This window comes from Oryzias latipes, chromosome 3 (genome assembly GCF_002234675.1).
Source record: "Oryzias latipes chromosome 3, ASM223467v1".
Lineage (NCBI taxonomy): Eukaryota > Metazoa > Chordata > Actinopteri > Beloniformes > Adrianichthyidae > Oryzias > Oryzias latipes.
In genome coordinates this window covers 35,736,935-35,760,910 of record NC_019861.2, presented here as the reverse complement: position 1 = coordinate 35,760,910, position 23,976 = coordinate 35,736,935, and the positions used below count along the sequence as shown (strand labels likewise).

At 45.6% G+C, this 23,976-nt stretch overlaps 1 protein-coding gene and 1 long non-coding RNA gene across 4 annotated transcripts in view; one reads left to right on the top strand and one right to left on the bottom strand.

Annotated features, from left to right (window-relative positions):
• Window positions 1–7,335, bottom strand: part of tshz3 (teashirt zinc finger homeobox 3) — a 36,628-nt gene extending 29,293 nt beyond the window's left edge. The window contains exons 1-2 of one of the 2 annotated variants that reach the window (XM_011494251.3): window positions 7,201–7,335; window positions 6,421–6,843 (exon numbers count right to left, since the gene is read on the bottom strand). In XM_011494251.3, the coding sequence (XP_011492553.1) occupies window positions 6,421–6,460 (40 nt within the window). In that variant the 5' untranslated portion in view covers window positions 6,461–6,843; window positions 7,201–7,335. Of the gene's footprint in view, window positions 1–6,420; window positions 7,006–7,200 lie in introns of those variants that run through there. The other variant, XM_023953725.1, reaches the window with a different exon arrangement.
• Window positions 7,336–7,637: 302 nt separating this feature from the next.
• LOC105358580 lies at window positions 7,638–21,225 on the top strand. Of its 2 annotated transcripts, XR_002289340.2 has the most exons (4): window positions 7,638–7,814; window positions 7,941–8,003; window positions 17,420–17,929; window positions 19,462–21,225. It is a non-coding gene; the product is annotated as an uncharacterized LOC105358580 (long non-coding RNA). The 2 variants fall into 2 exon arrangements; XR_912176.3 differs by lacking the exon at window positions 19,462–21,225 and having other exon boundaries at window positions 17,420–18,090.
• Window positions 21,226–23,976: the final 2,751 nt, after the last annotated feature.

The window sequence follows — 23,976 nt, the reverse complement described above, 5'->3', positions numbered from 1 at the left end:
CTTTGCCGCTAATCAGAGTCTGACGCCGCTGTCAGTCACAGATCCAACTTTCGTCAGGCAAAGTCCAACCTTCTCGCATGCAACACCACCTGAAACGTCAAACTCCACCCACTTCCACACACCTGGGTGTCAAACATTACCCCTCCAATCGAAGCTGTGATGGTTAGAGACCCAGTCCAATCAACTTTTGATCCATTTCATAGCATTCCCAGTGGTCTTTACATTACGATTTGGCTGTTTTAGCCAAAAATGAAACAAGACGTGTCCCGCCTTTTTGGACATAGTTTCTGCAGAGCGGCAGGAGTTCATTAGAAATTCGCCTCTGAGTTGTGGGCGGGGCCGTGGGCCATTGAGAGCCAGGAGCAGGGAGCTAGTGTTTTTTGAATTTTTGTCAGAAATACTCAAAATGGTTTTGTTTTTTTTCTGCTTCAGATTCACAACGGATCACAAGTTATTTTGTAGGCTTCAATTTCTGAAAAAATTGTCCTCCATCATCAGAAAAATGCCACAAGAACATAAAAAACACCTTTTTTTTTTAATCGTAGGGGGTCGTTAAAGTCGGGCAGGAAGCACCGTCTTCAAACCCACAACCTCCCGCGTGATGACGGTTCTTCAGCCATTCAGACAGTCTGTTGCTTCCATGTTTTTCCCAACGTACGGCACACGTGCTCCCCCCCCCCCCCCCTCCACCTCCACAGGCACATGCGTGGCTCTGTCTTCAAAAAAAGGAAGAAAAAAAATCAAAAAATTATCTTTGGGAGGAAAGTGAGGAGACAGACAGAGGAGAGGGAAGAGTGTGTGTGTGTGTGTGGGGGGGGGGGGGGCAGCCTTGTGAGCCAATTTAAGAAATAACTGCTGATGCATCAGCTATTGACTGTTTGAGCGCTCGTGATAACGCTCAAGGCGAAACTGGGAGCGAAATGACAGCATCAACTGCCTGCAATAAAGTGCAGCGCGCCAGACCAAGGGAGCCCTAATTGACAGCTGTCAACCTAATGGGAGCCATGACGGAAGATTCTGGGAGAGGGAGGAAAAGAAACACTGTTTAGAAAGCATCAGCCACTTATCCTCCAGGAATGGAGGGGGTGGGGGGGGCTGCCTCCTCCTCCTCCTCCTCCATGATTGCCGTTTGTCTACTTGCTTGCTTTTTCATTCACTCCTCTTAGCCGTGCACATAATCTTTTTTACAATCTCATTCCCTTTCTGTCTTTTCCTATGATAGAATATTTAACCATGCCAGTGCCCCCCCCCCATCCACCCCCCCACCAGGTTTCATTGTGGCACAGTGGGCCAGAACAGGCAGAGGAGGGCCATAACAAATCATGATGTCAGTTGGCTGCCTGGGAAAAAACTCACTCCGCTCAGCGAGGAGGCGGTAGGGAGGAAGGAAGGAGGACCCTGGAGGAGGGAGAGCCAGGAGTTTGGAGGCTGGCCGTCTGCAGAGGTCGTGTCAAATGTGGCACCTCTCCGGGCGGGGGAGGAGGCTCCTAAAGAGGGGGGGGTTGGATCTGCTTCCACATTTACTGGCCACGCAGGCTCTAAAGTGACGACGGTGACTTTAAATTCCAACTGCTCACCGCCACACGAGCGGAAAAAGACCACGGACGGCGGTAGAGCCGCCGGCCTCTGGTTGACCGATCACAGGTTTAAGTCCCACTCTGCACCCCCATGTGTCAAAGTGTCCTAGAGCAAGACGCTGAACCACATGGTGAGTATAGGATGACGCTTTCAAGGAAGGTAGTAAAGCGCTATAGAAGCACACGCCGTTTACCTGCAGAACTGGTTACATCCCTGAAAAATAAAAGGTTTTATCTGTGTCTCGCATCCTATAAATGACGGAAAGTCCTTGCAAACCGTAAATATGAGCCAAACACCTGAGCAGAAGACATGCTCTCTGCTCATGGAGGCCAAAACACAAAAACGAAGAAAACGAGCAAAAGATGGGCTCAAGCTGAGCTTAAAACGTGTGTTTACGTCTAAAGTCTTGATGCACTTTGACTCTGTGATGCTGCAGAAAAACTCAAACGAGCAGATAACGTGTGTTTGAATGCTGACAGGTTAAGAAGGAAAATCAGTCAACTCTTTTCTTCATGCTACACGAGCTAAAGATGCTAAACTAAAACAATGAGGAGAGGACTTTGCTCCAAAGTAAAGGTTATGTCCAAACTAGATGGGATAATTAGCAACAATCCCACAAGAAATGATCAGAGAAACGCAAAATGTGATGAAAACACGACAATGTTGTTTTAAAAGATCAGAAGTGAGCAAAAAGGTGAAAATGTCCACATTACAAGTACAAAAAGACGAGTAAAATGTTTTGTCAAACATGTAAATGTTCTGTTTCCATGAAGGTTCTGCTGAGCAGTGAGAAGCTCTGCTGAAGTTCTTTGCTTCCAAAAAACAGAACGTTAACAATTTGAATGACTGTAATATTTTTTTAAAAAGAGTAAAACTGGACTAGATAAAAGTGGGAGCTGGAGGTTTGGAGCTGCGTGAAGAGCGCTCACATCCTTCCTGTTCAGGATCTTAGCAGCTCAGTGGCATTGTGGTAGAGTGTCCGACCTGTGACTGGAAGGCACTCAGCATTAAGGGGTTGGATTGGGGGGTTTAAACCACAGCTCAACGCTCCCCCAGGGGAGGGGTCAGATGTGAAGAACAAATGTCCCCCACCTGGGTGATGCAAGGTGCAAAAAGACTAAAGATGCAAAAGACGCTAAAAAATAACAACGAATTTCTATTGACAGTTGCTATTTTCAGAAAACGGCGTGAAAATAGATAAAAAAAAGCGTCTAAACAAACGTCTAAACGTTCTCCTGCAGCTGGACTGAACACAGAAAGTGACCTTTGTCTGTCTGGTTCCGCTGCAGCTTTTCTGTTGAGGCCCGTCAAATGTCGCCGCAGAAGATGACCAGCATCCTCGGCGTCCTCCTCTTTTTCCGAACGGCCGCTTGTGGAGCAAAAACGCACCACAAACGGCCTCTGAGACCCATGATATTAAAAAAAAAACACAGAGAAAGCCAAAACAAACATTTTTCATTTTATATCTAAAAAAAAAACAAAAACACTCAACGTGAAAATGTTCGTTTTTGAGTTCCTGCACAAACTTCTGACAGATGAAAGTGTCCTCCAGCAGGTCGGGACTTTGTCCTACTGAGAGTCTAACTAGGTGAAATTATACCCCCCCACCACCACCAACATGTGTGCAGGACATGCACCCCCACCTCCTCTGAATCTGAGAGCCGGTTCATTTAAATGGGACACTGCATCTCCACTTAGATCCACCGCGAGAGCAACGTTAACACACATCAAGTGTGATTAATCTCCCACTCTCGTCTGCAATCCATCTCACATGCGCACACTTACATGCGCATGCACATGCACACAGATGCAGAGGAATCCCAGAAATCAGCTACTGCCCCCCCCCCCCCCCCCCCCCCTGCGGCCATCCATCTCCTGCTGGACAGAAGCAGATCCGTCCTGATGTTAATATTTACATACATCCTGCTTAGCCTCTCTGGACGGCGAGCTCCTGAAAGGCGCTCCTCAGAAAAAACTCCTTCCGACTGCAGGACGGCCCAGACCCGGAACGTCTACCTGAGCTCCACCTCCACCTTTAATGCCACACCTGAACGCTCGTCTCAGCCTGATTTCAAAATAAAGCTAATCGTTTGTTCTACAAAGTCCGGGCTTTTTTTTGGGAGCATTTTCATAATTTGCTCTGATCATTTGAAAAAAAAGAATGTCTACAACAAATCATAAAAAAGAGCTCAAACAGTTTTTCTATTTTATAAAGAAAGGCAAAACATGTAGAGGCAGACAAAAATGTATAAATCTAAAAAAAAAAGCAACGATCAAGTCAAAACAATGTAAACAAACTGCAGCTCCACCAAAATGTCTCAATGAGTTTTTCCACGAGGAATCACAATTATTTGTCTTGTTATGTTTGTTTTAAACTAAAAATGTCGAAACTACAAACTTTTTCTTAAAATATGAAGGAAAACTAAACTAATGACGTAATAATGAGAAGAATAAAGTGGGGGGGGGGCAGTACTGCAGAGCATTAAATTACAGATGCAGTTCAAGACATTTAGCTTTTCTTGGTGAAAACATGTTATGATGGAAGCATTCAGACAATAAATGCAGAAGGTTTACTGTAGTGAGAGAGAGGAACAGCAAGAGATGACCCCCCCCCCCACCCCCCCATCAGTGTATGGTTTGAGACGGCAGGTTGACGAAATAATTCTGTCATAAAAGCAGGACTCCGTCATGTGACCTCACCTTTTAGAGGTGTGAAGCTGATCCAGGTCGGACAAAAAAACAACAACCCAGAACGTCCAGATGAAGAGGTCGTGCAGGACGACCTGATCAAAAGACGGCCCCTTTGACCGACGGGGGGAACATCTCTACGGGGGTTACGGGGGTAACAGTGCGGCTGGGGGCTTTAGAAAAACTTTGCACAGGTGAAAGCAAACGTCCTGGTTGTCAGAAGTTCCACCTTCCTGTCCAGAAACAATCGTGTTTGCTCAGGACTTCAGCTTTGAAGAACTCAGACAAAAGCCCAGCAGCTGCCCCAGTCTTTGTCTCTTTCTGTCAGGACCACTGAGCAAATAACCCCCCCATCATAAACACTGACTGCTTATTTAACCCATGCAGATCAAACCCTGAAAACTACGCACCAACACTGGTTTCCTTCCTGCACTTCCCTGCTGGGCCCAACCCTCACCTGTACGAGGGGGGGGTTGCAAGGGCCAAATGAGGACGATGTTAGATCAGGTTGATTACATGGAGCGGCGCTCCAGGCCTAATTGGCGAGCGTGGCAGTGTGCGGAGCTTGTCATCTCCAATCATTAACCCTGTCAGAGATCCATCAGATGCTCGGCTAATTAGCAGAACGCTAATGAAGCTGGCAAAACAAGTCCTTTTTTCCAGTTGGCTGAGTGCGTGCTGACACCAGAGTGGGAGGAGACAAGGAGGAGAAGGGGGAGGAGGAGATGGAGAACGAGGAAGCCACCTTGGAAAGGTGGAGGTTTTTTTTTGGTAAAAGGAAATTCCAGAATTTTCCATCAGATCGAGAGGACCGACGTGTGGCCAGAAACCTGATCAGTGCTGCATGAAGACATGGGTGTAGTTACCCCCACCCCCACCCCCAAAGCTCTTCATCTCCACCTCTGATTCCTCATCTTGACCAATCATCTTCAAGCATTCTCTAAGAACTGCAGCGAGGGAGAAGAAGGTGAAGATCCTCTTCCTCTGCGCACATCACTCTGCTCATTTCAGCTGGATGAGAATCCATCCATCCACCCATCCATCCATCCATCCATCCATCCATCCATCCATCCATCCATCCATCCATCCATCCATCGTGTCCATTAGAGCTAAAACGTTCAGTCGGGCTGTGAGTGTCTCCCTGCCAGCCTCTGACCGGCCATTAGAGCCACTGATGAATGTGGCTGTCAGAGGGCAGACAATTAAATCAGATCTGAAACAAAGTCTCTCTGACGGACCCGACCGGCCTCCCAACAAAGCTAATAGTTACATTTTCTACCGCCGAGGTGCAGGATCCTCTCGGCACAGAGGACTGAAATGTGCCACAAAGATGCGTCTGAACAGGCTCAGGGTCAGGCCAGTCCGCCGTGGAGGGCAGGCGGGCGGGAGCCTTGATTTATTGGCGCTCATTGGGAATAGAACAGATCAAAGGCTCGGCCGGATGACAGGCGATCAATCAGGCGTCAAATCAAAGATGGCAATAGTACATTAAAGCCCTCCCTTCCAGGGCAGCCTGGTAAAGCGGAGAGAAAAATCTGTTTTTCCCGGAAACAACAAATCCTCAAGGAATGGAGAGAGTCGGATGAACTGATGTCCCACTTCAACCAAATTTACCGGCAGAAGAAAAGCGACGCAGGAGGAAAGTATGAAAAGACAAAAAAAACCCAGAAACACTCAGCTCGTGTCTGACCTTTGACCTTACAGAGGAGCAGGGCGACCTTAAAGATCCTTAAAAAACAAAAGCTCTATTGTTTAAAACATATGTTTTTTTTTATTATTGAAAATGTTGGTGGCTTGTTTCCAGATCCGGTCTGACATCTGCACTGGTTTGAGGAAATCTGATCCAGGTCCCAGCAAACAACAACCCCCCCAAAGTGAAAGCCACTCACTTTGAATTTCTGACAACTTCCTACAGAAATAAAACGATACAAATAAAGGTTTTTCCTAAATGTGGATGAAAAGAGTTGCAGCTGAGAGGAATGTTCTGCTGCCTGAAAGAAGCTGCGACGCAGTTCTGCTCCAGCAGAACCGGATCCACAAAATTTGCTTTCGGGTCGGAAAAATAGGAATTAAAAGTAAGTGAGTGACGGGAGTGGGAGGGGGGCAAACAGTGGAAGAGAGGAGGGGGAGTCGGGGGTAAAAAAGGAAGAGTACCTGCGGCGCGCCGCGGCGCTTGCTGCTTCCTCCGCGGCATGACGGCTTCTGGGGCCCGGCAGGGAGTTTGTCTGTGGCCACGGTGATCCGAGGCTGCGTGGGGGATCCGCGGGGCTTTGATACAGTTTCCCCCCCCTGGGTGCGCTCTCAGGGCTCCCACATAGATCGACGTGGGAGTGTGTGAGGAGGGGGCACGCCGTTAGAACGGAGAAAAATGAAAATAAAGACAGAAAAATCAGAGGGAAGCCAGCGGCGCGCGGCTCGGAGCGGTGCGCCTCCCGCGGTCGCCTCGGCTCGGATGGGAGCTGGACCAGGCGGGAGGAGGAGGATCCGAGGCGGAAAACCGGTCTGGAGAAAAGCCACCGCGCGTCTTCTCGTGTTCCTCGGGGCTACTTCTTGGTGTCGGAGGCGGCAACAGGCGAGCTGCGGGATCAGAGCAAATGATTGCGTCAGTCAAAAGCCCGCAAACGAGGGACACACATCAGAGCTGACACGACTGAAGCCTGCGCCTCTTCTACGGCTCAACCTCTCCGCCGCTGATAGGCGTCACGTAGCTCCCCCTCTCACTCCCTCCGCCGCCCCCTCCTGTCTTTAGTGCCCCTCTCACTCTCTTCCTGACATCCACGCGCTTCCTCCAGCCTCGACCGCTTCAAGCGCGTGCGTAATGTCGCGCGCAGCTCCGGGAAACACGCGCAAACATGCGGGTCTGGCAACAAGGCATAACCCCCCCCCCCCCCCCCCCTCCAAAACAAAAACACGCAGAGACAAACACGCACTCACTTCACGCGCTGATCGTCCACATCCGAGGGATCCTTGCCTCTTCCTCCCGGTGCTCACGCGCACTTCAGAGCCAGCAGCCAAGCAGGAGAAAAGCCATTGTGGAGTCAGACATGAAAAAATAAAAACACTTTCTTTCTTGGGAGGAGGAGAAGGAGGAAGACGAGGAGGTGACTGATTGCGCTGCCCTGCAGGCGGCGGCGGGTTTTCCTCCGAAAGCCTTGAAAGATCCGCAAGTCCTTCGTTCAGGGTGTATGCGCGCAAGCGCGTGCACGCAGTGCTATATCATCTCTGTGCGTGCGCAAATCGATGAGATGCGCGCTTGATTGGGTCCCCCTTGTTGTAATAATGCAGACTAGGAGGAGGAGGCGGAGGAGGAGGAGGAGGTGCTGGAGCGGGCTGCAGGAGCGCGCGGATCGGCACAGTTCCTTCCCGCTTCCAAACCCAGAGCAGACCACCGAAAACACCAACTCCTCTTTTTCTTTTCCTTTTTTCTCTTCTTAACGCGGAGCTATTTAACTCGCGCGTGCAGCTAACAGAACTCCCAGCTCCGCGCACATGCAGGCGCGCCCTCCCTGCTCGACTTTGAACTCAACCAAGTTCTGGTTTCTTTCGAGGTAAGCCCCAAAACCTCCTCGGGCCAGATTTGGAGACTTCAGCTGGATGTGGAGGAGCTCCTCTGCTAGGACCAAACTTTGAGTTGAGTTTGAAAAAAAAAAGCCTCGTGTCTCGCGTTTTTTCAGGAAATCCTCGCAGCGTGGAAACGGTGGATGAGCTCTTCCGGTGAAGGATCAGAGGATGGCGGGGTAAGTCATCAGAGGCTCTCCTCCGTTCTCTGCTCTGAGCCAGATGTGCCGCCGTGGAGGCGCGTCTGTCACTTTGGACTCGGATCTGACCGGGTTTCCGTTCGTCCCGGACGCACCGGGTTTCGTGTCCGCCGCTCGCCGCGTGTCTCCGTGCGTGGCTCCTCTGCGGGTGTTTTCGCCCGAAACTCGCCGCGTCTGTGCGCGCCGCTCCGCCGCGCCGCCGTTAGATCCGCCCAAACATCTGTCCGTCTTTCCATTGGTGCATCCATCAGTGTCACACACACAAACGCGCGCGCTACTACAGCACCCCTCCCACACAGTGTTCAGCCACACGCGCGTGCACGCTGGCCGTACAGGTTTCTCACCCACTCCGCGTGTGACTGACGCACACCTCCCTCAGGTTCGAATCCTTCACATCAAACGGTTGCGCTCCTGAGCCACAAAGCAGAAGGAAGGCGCGCGCCCAACTTTTCATTCAAACTATTTCATTGTTTTATCCGCTCTCGCGGAAAGAAAATTTATAAATTATGACAACTTATATACCATCAAAAACACAATTTAAAGAAGTGAAATACCAGATTTTTGTCATCAATTGTGGCAAAAACGCACCACACTGACATTTCTGCAGCTTTTCAGAAAACATTTTATGACTTTGTTCACAAACCCGCGTGCGTTGGTCAGTGAGGAGTTCCCAGTAGAAGGAGGTGTGTGGGGATTCTTATCCACAAAGGTTAGAAACTAAAACAAACTAATGTTTTATCTGCTGAAGTGGCTAAGAATCCTCTTGCGCGTGCGTGAGTAGCAGGTAAAATGTGCAGCAGATGTTTGCGCATCTGTGCGCCGCGGATTCCCTGCAGAAGCGTCAGTCTGGAGAAGTTGGCAGCATTTACAAGAAAATCCTCTTCCCATTTTGTATGATTCACAGAAAGCCGCAGTGTTTATTGAAACAGTGCAGCGCGCGCGCGCGTGATGAAGGAGATGAGATTTATTTAGACTCTATCATGCCTTAAACTTTTCTCTTTTAGAAATTCTTCAGCTCAAATTTTTTTTTCGAGAGACAAAAAAAGAAAAAAAACAGTTAAAACAATTGATTCATGTTCCAAAATTTTGAGTTTTGAAAAAAGCTCAAGTTTGGAAATGTTTCCCTGCGAAACGTCTCGTCTTTTGTTTTTCCGGGATTGTTTTGTGGTCACTTTTGTTCCATTTCAGGTTTTCTTCTCTTGCAATAACATAACAAATTGACAAACGTAGCGAGAGTGAATGAGAGTCTCCTTTTGAACTTTCTTGTTTCCTTTAAATGTGTTCGTTTCGCGAGAGATTCCTGTGTTTGTTTCTCTCTTTTCTGAGAGGCGAGTCCGCGCGCGCACGAAGATTTGTTTCATGAAAGCAGTAGGAACGCTGTAAAAGTTAGCGCGAACAGAGCTTGAACACATCAGACAACACGCACGCGCACCCACACTCCGTAGGGGTGCGCGTCTGCGTGTGCACAGAGGAAGCCTGCAGCAGGGGAGCCTCGCCTCCTCTTCCTCCCGCTGCTGCTTTACGCACGAGCGGCGCATCTGCGGACACGCAGTTCTGCTGAAGCAAAAGCGCAAAATGACGCACAGGTGCGGCGTGCGCAAACACACAAGAGCAACTGTGCGCCACAAAGAATCCCCATTGTCTCACATGAACGAAACTAACCACCTTTACTTAGATTTAGCGGAGGATGGAAAGATTCTCCGTCGTTGTCTTCTGATGCATCACTTTCGTTTTTTTAATATTTTACTTTTTATTTTTTAATCGTAATGACTTCTAAGAGGCGCGTGACTGGATCCCGAAGATGTTTGCGCCAAAACTTGCTGAACACCAGGAATGAGGCGCAGAAAAAAGGCCAGAAATAAAACAAAAAATAGAAATTAAGAGAAAAACAACGAGCAGATTATAAACGTAAAATGTTAAAATTATTAGTTATATTTGCTGCAAAAGATTACGTAGTTAATGCAAATTCTTCCATGGCTAAAATTAAAATAGAATAAATAAAGCAGATGCATTCATCTGGAGTTTAAAAGTGTCAAATAAGTAAACATTTAACAATTTAGCAAGTTATAGAGGAGTGGGATTATCCTGAATGAAAAAAAGACTCCAAACCCCTTTAATCCTGACTGCCTTTCTGCCTTTGCGAAGGCCTCCTTTGGCTGCTTGGCACATCTACTTCTGTTTTACCTGAAAAAAGGTGTTGCTGTTAAAGTGCGGCTCAGGTCTGACCGCCCCCCCCCCCCCCCCCCCCCCAAACGGATTATTTCAGCACAAATGATAAAGGGATGCAGCAAGACTCATAAGAAATCAGTGCAACTTCCACCCAAAACAAGGCGCTGGCATAAGAGGCATGAAACAGACAGAGGACAGACCCCCCCCCCCCCCCACACACACACACACACACACACCCCTCCACCAGCAGCCTCCATCCCTCCCCACTGTCCTCCCTGGCTGGATGTGCTGCGGAGCAAGCAGGGTTGAGAGGCCAAGTGCTGACCAGCCCTCTTTCTTCCCTTGTCTGCTGTTACTAGGTCACAGCACACACACACACATGCACACACACACACTACTCGTGCACGCACTTCTCCTTGTGGTCAGCGTGGCCACCAGGGACAGGGGTAATTTAAGCCCTCCTTGATGTAGCCTATTCATCACTGTCCCGCCGCCGCGCTTCAAAATTAAAGTGCGATCTACAAAGTTGGACTGAAATGAGATAAAAATTGGCAGAGGTCACCGAGGGCCGGCCCACTCAAAAACACACAGCTGGGTCACGGTGAGGGGTGGTGGTGGTGGGGGGGTTGATTTCTGTTTACATTTTTCGCATTATTGCTTTGAATTTGACATTCTTTAAGGAGTAGAAGGATCAGTGACACAGAACTCGGACAGATGTGGAGCTCAACAGTGAGCCGAACTTTGGTTTGAGATTTACTGAAACTGATGCAGATTTCCAAGTGCTATCATTAAAAGTGTACTTGTTTCGAGTTTTTAAGGAACAAGCCCTTCCTCTGCTCTGCAATAAAATATCCTAACAACTCTACGAGGATGACTGTGACAACAAAAATCAAAAATCCTGTAAAAAAAGAAGCAAAAAGGCTCCCAGAAACGGGATACGTTTTAATCCGTTTGGAACGTTTTTGTTTGGTTTTCTGGCGAAAAGGAGCCACACTCGCCCCAGCGGCTGCAGCGAACACAGGTGAGCGTCAGCGGCTGCACGCTCTTCGTCTTTGCTGTCCCACTTCTGTCTGCGCCTGCAGCGGCGCTCTCCCAACTCCTCCCCCTGTTTGTCAGAGGTCTTGGGGAGACGCTGCATCATAGAGAAATGCAGCTGCCAGCCAGACTCCTCCTCACTAAACAGCTGAAAAAACCGTGAAAATACAAATGCTTTCTCAGATATTTTCTCAGGAATCTTTCACACATTATTAATAAACTTTAAAAAACTATCTGAACTCACAAACTAACAGTTTTCCTGATTTGAAAGCCAAAAGAAGGGTAGGTGAGGCTCTGAAAGGCATCAAATGTTTGCTCATTTTCATGACAAGTAATATCTAAGAAGAAATGATGATTTCAGTTTTAACCTGGAATTTAAAACTCAGAGTTTAAAAGGTGCAAATCCATCAAACATGTGGGATCCGCTGTAGGTTTTTTTAAGTTCAGCAAATGTTTGCGTTTCTGCAGAAAATGAATCCCAGCTTAAATGATCAGCAGGTCTTTCCTTTGAGGAGCGGTTCTGAACCTGACAAACCTGCAGCTTCGGTACCCAGAGGACCGGACACCTCAGTGGTGTGATGTTCTGCTGCTTTTTTACAAGAAAAGGTTCATTACTTTCCTGTAGGGGACTGTTTTTCTGACGGTGTAGTCATAAATGGGTCACAAATTAGTCTGTTAAATCTAAATAAACGGTCAGTCAGGACTTTGAGTTTTACCAATAAAATAGAGGATTTCCCTACCTAACAGTTTGCAATAAATAAACTTCCTCTTTTCCTTTCAGATTAACTTAAACTAAACTGGTTCCGATCTTTTAAATCCAGTTTCCAGATTCTGCAGAACATACTGTCTCTGTAAACTGCAGGTAAAGGTGGTCTGTATTTGGAAACCACAGATCGATCGCTGGGAGTTTTCTGGACTTTTTGATCAGTGAGCCTGAAATGCATTATGATATTAATATCTGATCTTGTTTTTCTGAGCAGATCTGAGTGACAAACGAATCTAAAAATTGGTCAGAATAACCAAACGTTTGTGAAAAAGAAGGACTTCTTCTCTAAATGAGCAGTGACAAACCGTTTTAGCCGACAAGTCTCAGATTTAAGCAGATTTCATGTCCAAACAAGTAGAAATTCAAATTTCTGATGGTTAGCAGATGGTTTTAAGTCCTGTTCAGCGGTCCGAGCCTTCTGCAGGACAGCAACGATTTTAAAGATGGTGGCTTAAGCAAAGATGGAGTCTGAGAGATTTAGAGGAGGAGGAAGACGAGGAGGAAGGTGAGAAAGAGGCGTAAACTCGGCTGAAGTTTTCCTCGACCACAAACCCCCTAAACTAACCTCACAGACATGTTTTGGAGCGGCTCTTTCTGAGGAAGCGCTGATGAAGAGCCTGACGAGTGGCTGTGTTTATCTGCGTACAGTATGACGGCACTCTGCAGAGTGAGTCACTGCTTCCTCCATGGCTGTGTGTGTGTGTGTGTGTGTGTGTGTGTGTGTGTGGAAACCACACTGACAGCTGCAGCTCATTACAAGCACGATTACTGATGTGGAGTGCTGGGGGAAATTCCTTCTTCCTCAGAGAGAACCATCCTGTTTACGCCACACAAACGCACCGTCGCCACATCGGCACCTGAAACAAAGCAAAGGGGGAGCGAACGTTGGTCCCGCACCCTCTGTGCAGGTGAGAGGCCTGGAGGGGGGCAGTTCAGGCGCTGAGGAGCCCTGCTGGGAAAAGGGGAAGCTTCCCCTGTGTGTTCTTTCACAAAGGTCCTGCGGGGGGGTTGTGAGCACAGCCACGGGGGGAGCGCTCTTCACAGGAGATGAGATCACCGGAGCAGTGGGAGCTCTGCTGCAGACACACACCTTCACACAGCCGCACAGTGTCCGGCGGGGAGCAGACGCACATGTGCTGGAGTCATTAGAGAGGACTCCATGGCTGCACCGCCCTGACTTCACTTCCCAAAATAGAAGTTCGTCAAAGTTAAGAGACCACCGGGGGCTTTAACGGCAAGTGAAAAATATTTCATTTCAGCCGTCAGACTGCAGACTTTTGACAGCAATGCCAATCTGAAAAACAACTTCTTTGTATTCACGTCTGGCTTTATTCTTTATCATTTACATTTCAGTTAATTTATTTAGATCCATTTAGGTCACAACTATTTTAATCTTTTCTTTTTCTCCCCCTCCCTAATGACCAAAAGTTAAGGTTCCGGTTCTAGTACAAAGTTGCCATGGCAACTGTGCCAATTAGAGAACATAAGAAAATATTAAGCAAAGCCAAAATCCCGGCTGGACATACCAGGATATAAAAAAAAAAGAGTTTGATTTGATTTGATTTATGAAACAGGTAAATATATATATTTTTTAAAAAGCTGTTTTTCTGCAGGTTCCTGCATAAAACTCAGACGCGCAACACGCGTGACATGACAAGACATAGAAAAAAAACCACACACAGACGAGATGTTTGTGTGTGTTTTTCTGCTTCCTCATCGTCTTCCTCCTCCTCTAAACTTCTCAGAGTCCGTCTTTTCTGCATCCTATTTGGTCTGGATTCTCCTCATTTCCTTTTTCTGACGCTCACAGCTGTTTCTGTCTCTGCTGTCCGAACATGAGTCCGTCTTCTCCACCTTTTCTGTGTTCTCCACGGTTCTCAGCTTTGGTCTGGTTCTGGTTCTGCGCCTCGGCTTCCAGATTATTCGGTCACTTCTTCTTTCTGCAGCGTCTGAAGCTGCTTTCTCCTCTGAAAACCCGTTATTTGGTCAAATTTCATTACAAAATATAGAATATATATATATATATCTTTAAAGTCTTGATTACTAAAAAGCTTAGTTAGAAGGACGCACATAAAAATGTTCCAAAAACATCACTGTGTGCATGTGGAAATGTTTGGGAAACAAATATTCTGCATTAAGAATCCCCAAAAACTTGATATTTGACTTTTAAGGTAAAAAAACTGAACATGAAAGCTGAATCACATGAAGTCTCACCTTTGTGTTGGCGTTTTATGTCGCCACATCCTCTTTGAAATGTTTTTTTTTAATTGAAATCAAATTGTCTCCCTTCCCCTCATGCGTTTTCACAGACAGAAGGTGGGAAATTCAGCATATTTTGGGTTGCTTCACTTTTTCGTGTGTAAATCCTATTCGTATTTTTGTTAAAACCCAGTTGTAAAGCGATCCAAACATAAAGAGACCCCTCCTTTGTTCCAGATCAGGTGGAGAGGCTCCAGAAGCTGCCACGCTTCACCTCAGGCTCGGTGAAACCAGCCTCTTTCCGTCAGCCTCTCTGCTCCGCCTCCGTTTGTCCCGCTGAGCTGCTCCACATGAAACGAGGCGCCGCTGTCTTCGCCTCAAGACGCAGCTTTTCGGCACCAGGTCCCACCGAGAAACTAAACGGAATCGTTCGTTTCCCGTCTGTCAGTCTTTTCTTCCAGCATTAGTCTGCAGAGACAGATTTCAGCTGCTCAGGATCTAATTTTAGCTCTGTCGCACTCTGTTTGTGCCTCTCAGTCAAGTGGGTCCGCGATCTTATTTGAAACGGATCGTCCCCAAACACCAACAGATCCTCAGAGCCTCTGCACGTCTGCATCGATGATGGACAAAGTGAAAAAAGGGTTCTGCTGGGGTTTGCAGCCAACAGAATCGGTTCTTCGGGTTGTGATCACATGACTGGAGCTAGTTGAGTTTAGGAACGACAGGATGATTTAACGCCACCAGTAAGGATGGGCATGGAGAAAACTTTGGAAATATACACCCACTCAAACTCTGAATATAAAAAATAATCATCTTTTTTACCCATATTTGATGCATGGCTGCAACATTTTTCAGTTAGGGCAACTGTGAGAGAACTTTGTGGACATTCTCAAATCTTTAGTCTCCATATGTGTTCCTTTGCGTTTGACGTGAACTTTTGACGTAATCTACAGATTTTTAATCTGTTAAACTACATTTGATCAGGATTGATTTCCTCTTGAGGGATCTCACTCTCAAACATATAAGTCGTGCATAAAGCCTAACGTATATTTATTCTGACTCGACGCTGAACCGATCTCCATATGCCTCTGCGCTCAGAACGGATGAGACGCCTGTTAAACGCAGCGGCCCGAGTATCTCCCTTACCGACTGGCAGCTCGGCGCCCTTAAGCCGTGCTCAGACGCTAAGCGAGCTGACATCCTCGCTGGAATCATGTCTGCTCCACGCCTGTCTGAATTAGCGCTCCGCTGCCGGGCTGCAGCGGCCAACAGCCGGCCCTGCCTGGCAGAGGGGGGGGGGGGGTCAATATGCTCACATGATTTTCCACTTCTGCAGAGCGCCGGGCGCTTGTAGCTTTAGGATGTTTAGTGACACAAATGACGGTTTGCCTGCGCGATTTTCTCAATATGTCTGCTGCTCCTCAAATCTTTGAGGTGTCTCCTGTGAGCTGGAGATGAGTGATGCTGCAGGAAATTGGAAGCGGTTTTCCTGACAGCTAGCAGATGCTGACCAGCGGATCAGCTTGATCACGCCCCGAGGTCTCGGACTCACACCGGGTTTATGTGTGTGAAGTCCGAGGGAGTTTGTAGAGGCTTTCCCTCTGAAGCGTCAGCCTCCCAGAGAGAGGATCAAGTGCTAAGCCGGGAATCAGAGGCTCAGCGTCTGCCGTGTGGTGGTGCAGGGACGGGGAAGTGATGCTTCCTTTTATCTGTTGCTGGGGACGACCACGAGCCTGACCGGAGCTAAATCCACACTCTGGAGGGGAGAGGGGGGGGCGTTAGTGTGTGCTGAGACGTCCAGAGGTGTGAGCAAAGAGTTGAAAGGTCAAATACACCAGGGGAGGGGGTTCAGTGAGCAGCCTTGCAAGCGGAACATCCACAAAGAAACACACTGTCTGTGTGCGTTTGTGTATGTCTGAGCGAGCCTGCACATGTGGGGGCTAGTGAAGGGGTTCAAACCTTCCACCTGTGTTATCTTCTCTGAAGTGCCCATTCTCATTTTGGTTATCCACTACTTAGAAATCAAGGCGCACGCCTCAGCTCAGGTGGGTTTCAAAATCCACACCAGTCACGCGTTACGGAGCGGCAGGACAGTCTCTGACAGCTGAGATCCAAAGTAGATCCCGGTCCTGCTGAAGCAGAACCCGTCCAACCCGATCTGACCTACATTTTAGATTTGTGACACTCTTTGACCTTTCACCCCAGAGATTTTGCTGCTGATGTCCTTTAAATTACTAAAACCTTTTACACAATTAATGAAACTCCAACGGATTCTAGGAAAAGCAGCTTGGAGATATTATACAACACTTCAGGGTAGTAAAGTGTTGCACACTTTACCATAAGAAATTACTACAATTTGCTATAGTAAAAATGTTGTATTGTTCAACACTTTACGGTAGTAAATTGTTTCAAATTCCACTAGTGAAGTACCACAGTATGGCAGTAAGGCAATCCATAATGCAACACTTTACAATAGTAATGTACAACACTGCACATTAGTGAAGTGTTTTACTATTGTAAAGTGTTATAAATGCAATAATAATTACCGCAGTAATTTATTATGGTATAGTGTGCGATAATGAACTTTTTACTACTGTAAAGTGTAGTATTTTACTAGTGTAAAGTGCTGCAATATAAACACGTCACTTAAAATTAGCAAAAGCTTTGTGAATTGCAACACTTTACAATTGTAAATTACTTCACTTCGGATTAGTAAAGTGTTTTATATTGCAGCACTAGTAAAATACTACACTTTACAGTAGTAAAAAGTTGAAAAAGGTTTACAGCAGTTGCATTTGTTTTTATTATGTTGAGCTTTTAACGTACAGCGCTTTCTTATTTGTGTTAAAGCGCCTTATAAATAAACGTGATGATGGTATCGCAAGACTTTACTACAGCATAGTAAAGTATTTTACTACTGTAAAGTGTTGCGATATCAAACAGTATAGCAAGGAATGGAGCCAATACTGTAAGTGTTGCATAATACAACGCTTAAAGCGTTAAACTCATGTATAGATGAGAACCTAAAAACTAAAACAACCTGGAAGATTGTTGGCCAGAACAACCTTTTTGGACCCGATATCCGTCATGGTTAATCCAGTTAAATACATGTATGTGTGTGTGTGTTTGTGTGTGTGTGTACCTGATTTTGCCATCTCCATGGAAACACGGTCGGCGTTTCTTTGGTCTCAGTTTGGGTCACACCTTCATCTCCTGCTTCTTCCAGGTTCACCTGAAGAAGGGCGGGGAACCGGCGACCCGGAACGCTCGACCTCGACTGGAAGCGGCCCACCCAGTGCGCGTTTGCCCCCCCCCGCCACATCAGCCGAGGCTTTGTCTGACGAACACCGAAATGCACCTCTTGGTTCTCTGACTGAACCTTCAGGTCTCACATCAGATTAACCCAGATTCACACACAAAGGCGCAGGTGGTCGCTGCGCATCCGTTACACCTTTGAAGCCGAAGGGGGGATCCTGCTGGCGTGAAAGCCTTGACAGGAGAGCAGGGCGACTACACAGGAACTACATTAGATTTCACTCCTGAGTCTTCACCACCTCCTCATGTCAGAGCCCGGACGATGCTCCGAACACACAGCGCCAGGGATGGAGACGCTGCCAGATGAAATATTTAAATGAAAAGTGGCAGCGTGGAGGAGCACCAGAGGAGTGACAGTGTTCAGACGAGGCAATGAAAGCACCAAAGTTCAGCCCAGAGCGACACTCACAGCACTTCACGGGTTCGTGAAGACAAAAACGACATTTACCTCATGGCAGCTCACTTTTCTGCTATTTCAACCAACAGCAATAAGATTTTAGTTTGCCTTTTATCGTTCCTGCGATGCCACTTTTCTTCAAGGATAGTTGGAATGCTTGGAAATATTTTGAAAAAAAAATGCAACAAAATAAAGGTTTTATTTATGACTCTATGATAATAAAATCAGACTAATAGGACCTTTTGGGTTCTTACACATCATCTGATGATTAGAAATAAAAATGTCTTTTCTCCTCTCAGCAGATCAGGAAAAAAATGTTTCTTTATAAATTTTTATTTATTAATTTAACCCCTCTATGCCTATTGATGCAAATATGCATCCAACCACTTTGGCTCCAAAATTGCCTTAATTTATAATTCATGAAAACAGTTTTTTTCTTTCCTGGAAATAAATTCAGGCGTCAAGGGGTTAACATCATAACATTACAATTTACACATTTTTCTTTAAAATATTTAGTTTTGTAAAAAAAAAAAAATCTATATCTATATCTATCTATATATATATATATATATTTATATATATTTATAAATAACGATCTTTACAAAATGTAAAAAAAAAAAAAAGACATTTTAAAGGGAAAAAAGAAAAGTAAAAATCCGGGTTCATTTTTCGTAAATCTTACTCAGAATTAAATAAATTAATTTAGGTTATTTCGTTATTTTGCACAAATAATTTCCAAATTTATAAAAACTAAAAATGTGCAGAATGTGTTTTATATTTGGAATTTTATCGCTTAAAATTAGCGAAGCTATGAAGGATGTCGTCATGGTTCCCACTTTTGTTTTGTTTGCAGGAAACTTCATAAACTGAGGGGAAAAAATTCTCTGTTTTATTTTTCTCTGGTCATTATTTTAGGAGTAAAGGAGGAGAATAGCACTTTCTGTTTTCTGCTGACAGTCTGTTCATGTGTGAGAAAAAGGCTTCCTATCAGTTCTTCATTACATGATGATGAATAAAAAGTAAGACTGAATAGGCTAGCTAGCGTGATGTCGTCTGTATCATTCCATGTTACGGTTTTTCAGCTGAGCTTTCCTCTCTTTTACTGAATTTGTTGAACCAACATTTTGGTTTGGAGGAACGACTCCGGTTCTCGTTTGAGCGACCTTTACAGAAGCAGGGCGCAGAAAAAAGATGCTTACATCCAAATTAACACTTTCAGGGTCATATTTGTGGGTCGTCGTTTGTTTTCCTCCCAGTAGTTGAGAGGAAAGTATTACTCCAAATAAACATGGAGTTTCCTGGTGGCGCTCTGCGTGAGCGAACGAGGCGGGAAGGGGGGGGGGGGGGGGGGGGGCTTTCGGCCGTGATTGGGTGCAGATGTCTGGCTTCGGTTAATGTCCCACTGCTCCGAATATTTGCCGCAATTCAATAAATAGAGCCGTTAGGAGCCAGGCGTTTCCCCCGTCAGCACGCCAGGCGTTTGCCGAGGAAGTCTCACTTTTTTGGGTGAAGGGAAAAACCAGAAGAATGCCACCTAATTTATTATCTCATTTCAGAAGTTTGCAGGACGTAGAAGGAAGGTGGAGACACTGACCTCATCCTCCAGCCTCCCCCTTTCTCCTGCTCCTTCCTCCTCCTCCCCAGTGCCCGTCTGCGATCAAATCATCGTACGGAGAAATCCTGCGGATCCGATTCCGGCAGAAAGGTCACGCAGAGAGTCCGTAAAATGGATGAAGCCTAATGATTAGCTCAACCTTTACCTAATCAATAATCATTTATCCAACAGTATCCCCGGCAGCCACAGCCCCATTCGCCATTAACCTCTGTGGCGAGGAGAGAGGCAGTATTGTTTCCTCTGGCAGCTTTATGGCGCTCCGATGAGTGGTAGGCCGGTGAGGAGCCTAAGCCCAGATCTTGATGGCTGCCATCCTATTAAGGGACTGCAGGTATTTGAGCTTGGCGCTGTCACGTAATCGCCCCTCCGAGTGATTGACTGGGACACTCGGCGTGCTCTCCAATGGGCAGGAAAGTAAAATAATCGAGTTTCTCTTGTGTACTTTGGAGCTAAAGGATGTTCCTGCTTTGGAAGCCTCACATGAACACCTTCCTTTAGCCCGCGTCACGTTTTGACACTGAACACCGGAAATATGGCGGAATATTTGGCGACACGGGTAAACGTCCCAGCCCGCGCTCCCCCTTCGCCTCCAGCGCCTGTCTCCTCGGAGTCTCTCCATGATGCCATCTTCATCATAACCTCTCCCTTTTTATTGCCTTTAATGACTCCTTCTCTCTTTTCATTAATTCTTTATCGATTTTTTTCCCCGACGTCGCCTGAATTATTTTCCAATTAAGGGCAAACAAAAGGAAAATGATTGTGTATGGACGCCCGTGTTTGGCTGTAATATCTGGAGTATCAGAATGCAGTTTTTTTTTTGTTTTTTTGCAGGAGTGGTAAAGGTCACCGGGAGCCAACGGCTCTTCCTCTCCTCAGCCGGGCTGGTGAGCGTGCAAAAACGTACACGAGCGTGTAAAAACCGCTGCATTCTGCACCAACAAAACGCTTTTAATTTGACGCTTTCAGACAGTGATGGAGGGGCTCAATAGCAGAAAGATTCGGCGGCAAAATTAGCCTCAGAGGTCCATCAGACGGTGTAGTTAATACCCACAGGTCATTAATTACAACAATTATTCAAACTCATATCACAGACACGTATTGACTTCTGTTTCTATTTTTCTTTTTTCTTTGGGCTTCTACTTTTCTGATGAAGCCCCTTAAGGCCTAATAGGAAGTGTGTATGTTAAGCATGTGTGCGCTCCTGTGACTGGACTGGGGAATGGAAATGGATTTTTCTCTGCATTTGAATCATAAGCTGTTTATTACAGTACGCAGGCGACCGTGCACAGCGGCCGTCCCTCTGTTGTCCAATTAGATCCCATTACTATGAAGCTGCGTCGGGCAAAGTGACGGCTAATTATGTGGGATGTCACTCATCAGCCTGACGCAAACACACACAGAGGTGAAGCTTCTCTGTCAGGCTGCAAGTCACAAACATGACTTGAATTTAAAAACACGCTCATTTAATAAAAAAGAGGAAGAAATTAACAAATGCAGGGACAAATTTTTGGAAAAATTTGACCATAAACAGAATCAAGTTTTATCATTTATTGCTTTTTTAAGTTCATTAATCATCTATTGCAGAGTAGCTGGAGGGTTCTGGAGGGTTGAATTTTAATGGTAATGATAAAAATCAGGTTTGGTATAAATAAGTTTCATTTGTGCATTTTTTTATTTTTTATTTTTGGTTTTAAAATCATCTGCATCCTTTCAGAGGTTCAAAATCCACTTCCTTTAGTTTTAAATGTCAACCAAAAACCTTTTTAGAATGGCTTTTAATGCTGTAGGTGGCATTTTAATAATCTTTTATTCAATTACATTATTATTAATCTTATCGCTCTTTGTATTTTTATGTTGATTTTTTAAATTTTGCTCATTTTAAACTTTCTTCTGTCTTTCTTTTATTGTGAAGCCATTTGATATCTTGAAGGTGTTGCGTTGGGCTAAATGGATCCAAATGAATTTGTTCCTCTACAATGCTGCTTGTATTGTTTGAAACCTTGATGCTTTTTTACCTAAAGACCCCCTCTGATGACAAAAATGTGTTTTGGGTGTTTTTAACACGCTCTTGTGGCATTTTTCATGTGATGTAATGAAACAAAAAATGTAAATTTAAGCTTAAACTTGCCTTTCTGAGCATTTCTCTACTTAAATGGATGTGAATCAGGAGCAGTTGTGACAGAAAGTACTCTGGGCGGCCTGTTCTGCTCCATTCTGATAGATCCACCTGCAGACAAATAGATCCATAAACGCCTTTGTTTTCCTCGTCCGAGCTGGAATCTGGATCAGAACTGTGTGGCTGGACAGCTCTGGGATTGCCCCACCCTTTTTGTTGCATCGGCAGTGATAGGTTGGGGGTGGGAGGGGCTGTAAGCCAGCAGGAGAATGTGTTAACAGAGAGCCCTCAACAACAGGCACAGGAAAAGGGGCCCGCTGACATCTCAGAGGTGAATTTTCAACGTTGTCTTAGAACAGCAGAGTCATCATTGAAAGTCCTCTGGGAACGCTTATAGTGCACAATAATGACTCCGGATTATAAGACAGACTTTCAATGAATGGTCCATCTTTAAAATGATGTTGTAGATGAGGCGTGACGAACTCTAAAGCGCTGTAACCCTTGTGCTATCCTAGGCACTTTAAGGTTGGGAGTGGGGTCATCTAGACCCACTAGACAGAGTTCTTCAATGATTTGTGATCTTCACTGGTGTCCATGGATTACATGAAATCTTTCCACCTTTGTCCACCTTTGTCATGGTAGGAGAACACGTCAATGGAAGGATCGGGTCATCTGGACCCCATAGGATAGCACAAGGGATAAACAAGACAACAGAGTCAAATATAACTCGATCAGTCAGTCGGACTATGACTAACTGCGTTCAGAAAGACTTTGTAGGACTGGTTCATAACATGTTACACATACATGTTACACAACATTTTCCAACACGGAATGACTTTTTTTAAAGGAAATGAACTGAAGCAGGGGCCTCCTGGAGACCAGGGTCTGATGTCACTGGGATCAAAAGGAGGCAGTGAAAATCAGGCGTCATGCCTACTTCCAATATTCCTACCACATGTTGAGTCATTGTTTTTTTTTATTTTTTATAATTCATTTATTTTTAACTATTGTAATCTTAACTTGAGTATTCTTGAAATTGTGCATTTTTAATGTAGTGGGTTTGCGTACCTCTATTTTATTGATTGGAATACATTTTATCCATCCATCCATCCATCCATCCATCCATCCACATTAGTCGTGTTAGCATATTTACAATATCTTTAACACCCAATATGCAAAAACAATGACTCTTATTGCTAAAACAAACATCCCTGTGGCTACGCTAACTCCTAAAGTTGTTAGTTACATGTAAAAACTATAGTCTGACACGTTACATGTTAGTCACTTTAGCATATTCACAATAACACACAACCTTGTGTGCAACTGGTACAAAAAAACAGACTGATGTGTCGAAAGAGAGTACCTCTCAAAATCGCTTCGACATCAGTAAGGACAACCAAGATTAATCCAGAATTGAAGTGCTCCAGATTAAGACGCACTGTTGCGTGTTTGAAAAAGGTCAAGGCTTTTTATTGACTTTATTTTTTGTTTTTTTTTCTCCTTTGGATTTTTTTATTGACTTTATTTTTTGTTTTGTTTTTATCCTTTGTATTTTTTTTATTCACTTTATTTTTGTTTGTTTTTTCTCCTCAGGATTTTTTTTAATTCGCTTTATTTAAAAAAAAAAATTCGCCTCCTGGATTTTTTTCATTGACTTTATTTTTAGTTTTTCTTCTCTGGGCTGAATTTCCCTTTATCTTCTGATTTCGGGTCCAGCATGTTCTGGTCGGTCGTTGCGGTGTTTTTGTGCGTGAGCGCTGACCTCATCCCATAAAGCAGCGTATTTACAGTGCGCCTGCCACTGGAAGTGTGTGCTGGTGTGTGTGCATTCGGGCCCCGCACATGTCCTGACCTCTGCCGGCCCCTCTCTGCCACCCCTCCTGTGAGAGTCGCTGTGATATACAGAGCTCTAATTGTCAGGTCTGGCCCCCACATTCTTCGCCCCGAACAGCCGACCAACACTGTGTCACTTTAACAACCGCAAATTATCACCGCCATGGGGATCTCGGGCTTCACTGTGGCTCAGCCAGAATATAGATACATTTCCCTCCATAAATTACAGCGACACACACACTCATTACCTGTCCGCTGCCCTCCTCTCTCGGCTTTGACTGACGCTTTTACCACAACATTATTGGGTCTTTCCGAGGATGAAGGAGCGTCTGCCTGAAAGAGGGTGAGGTGGATGTAACCCTTTGTATCGCCGGACCAGTCGTGGAAGAAAAGGCGGGAAAAGTTGTGCTGACGGTAGAAACTAAAATCCTGCATTTAGCCGTCCTGGACTTTGAGCGATGATTTCACCCCAGCCACATAACCAAAAAACGCATCAAAATATCCGAT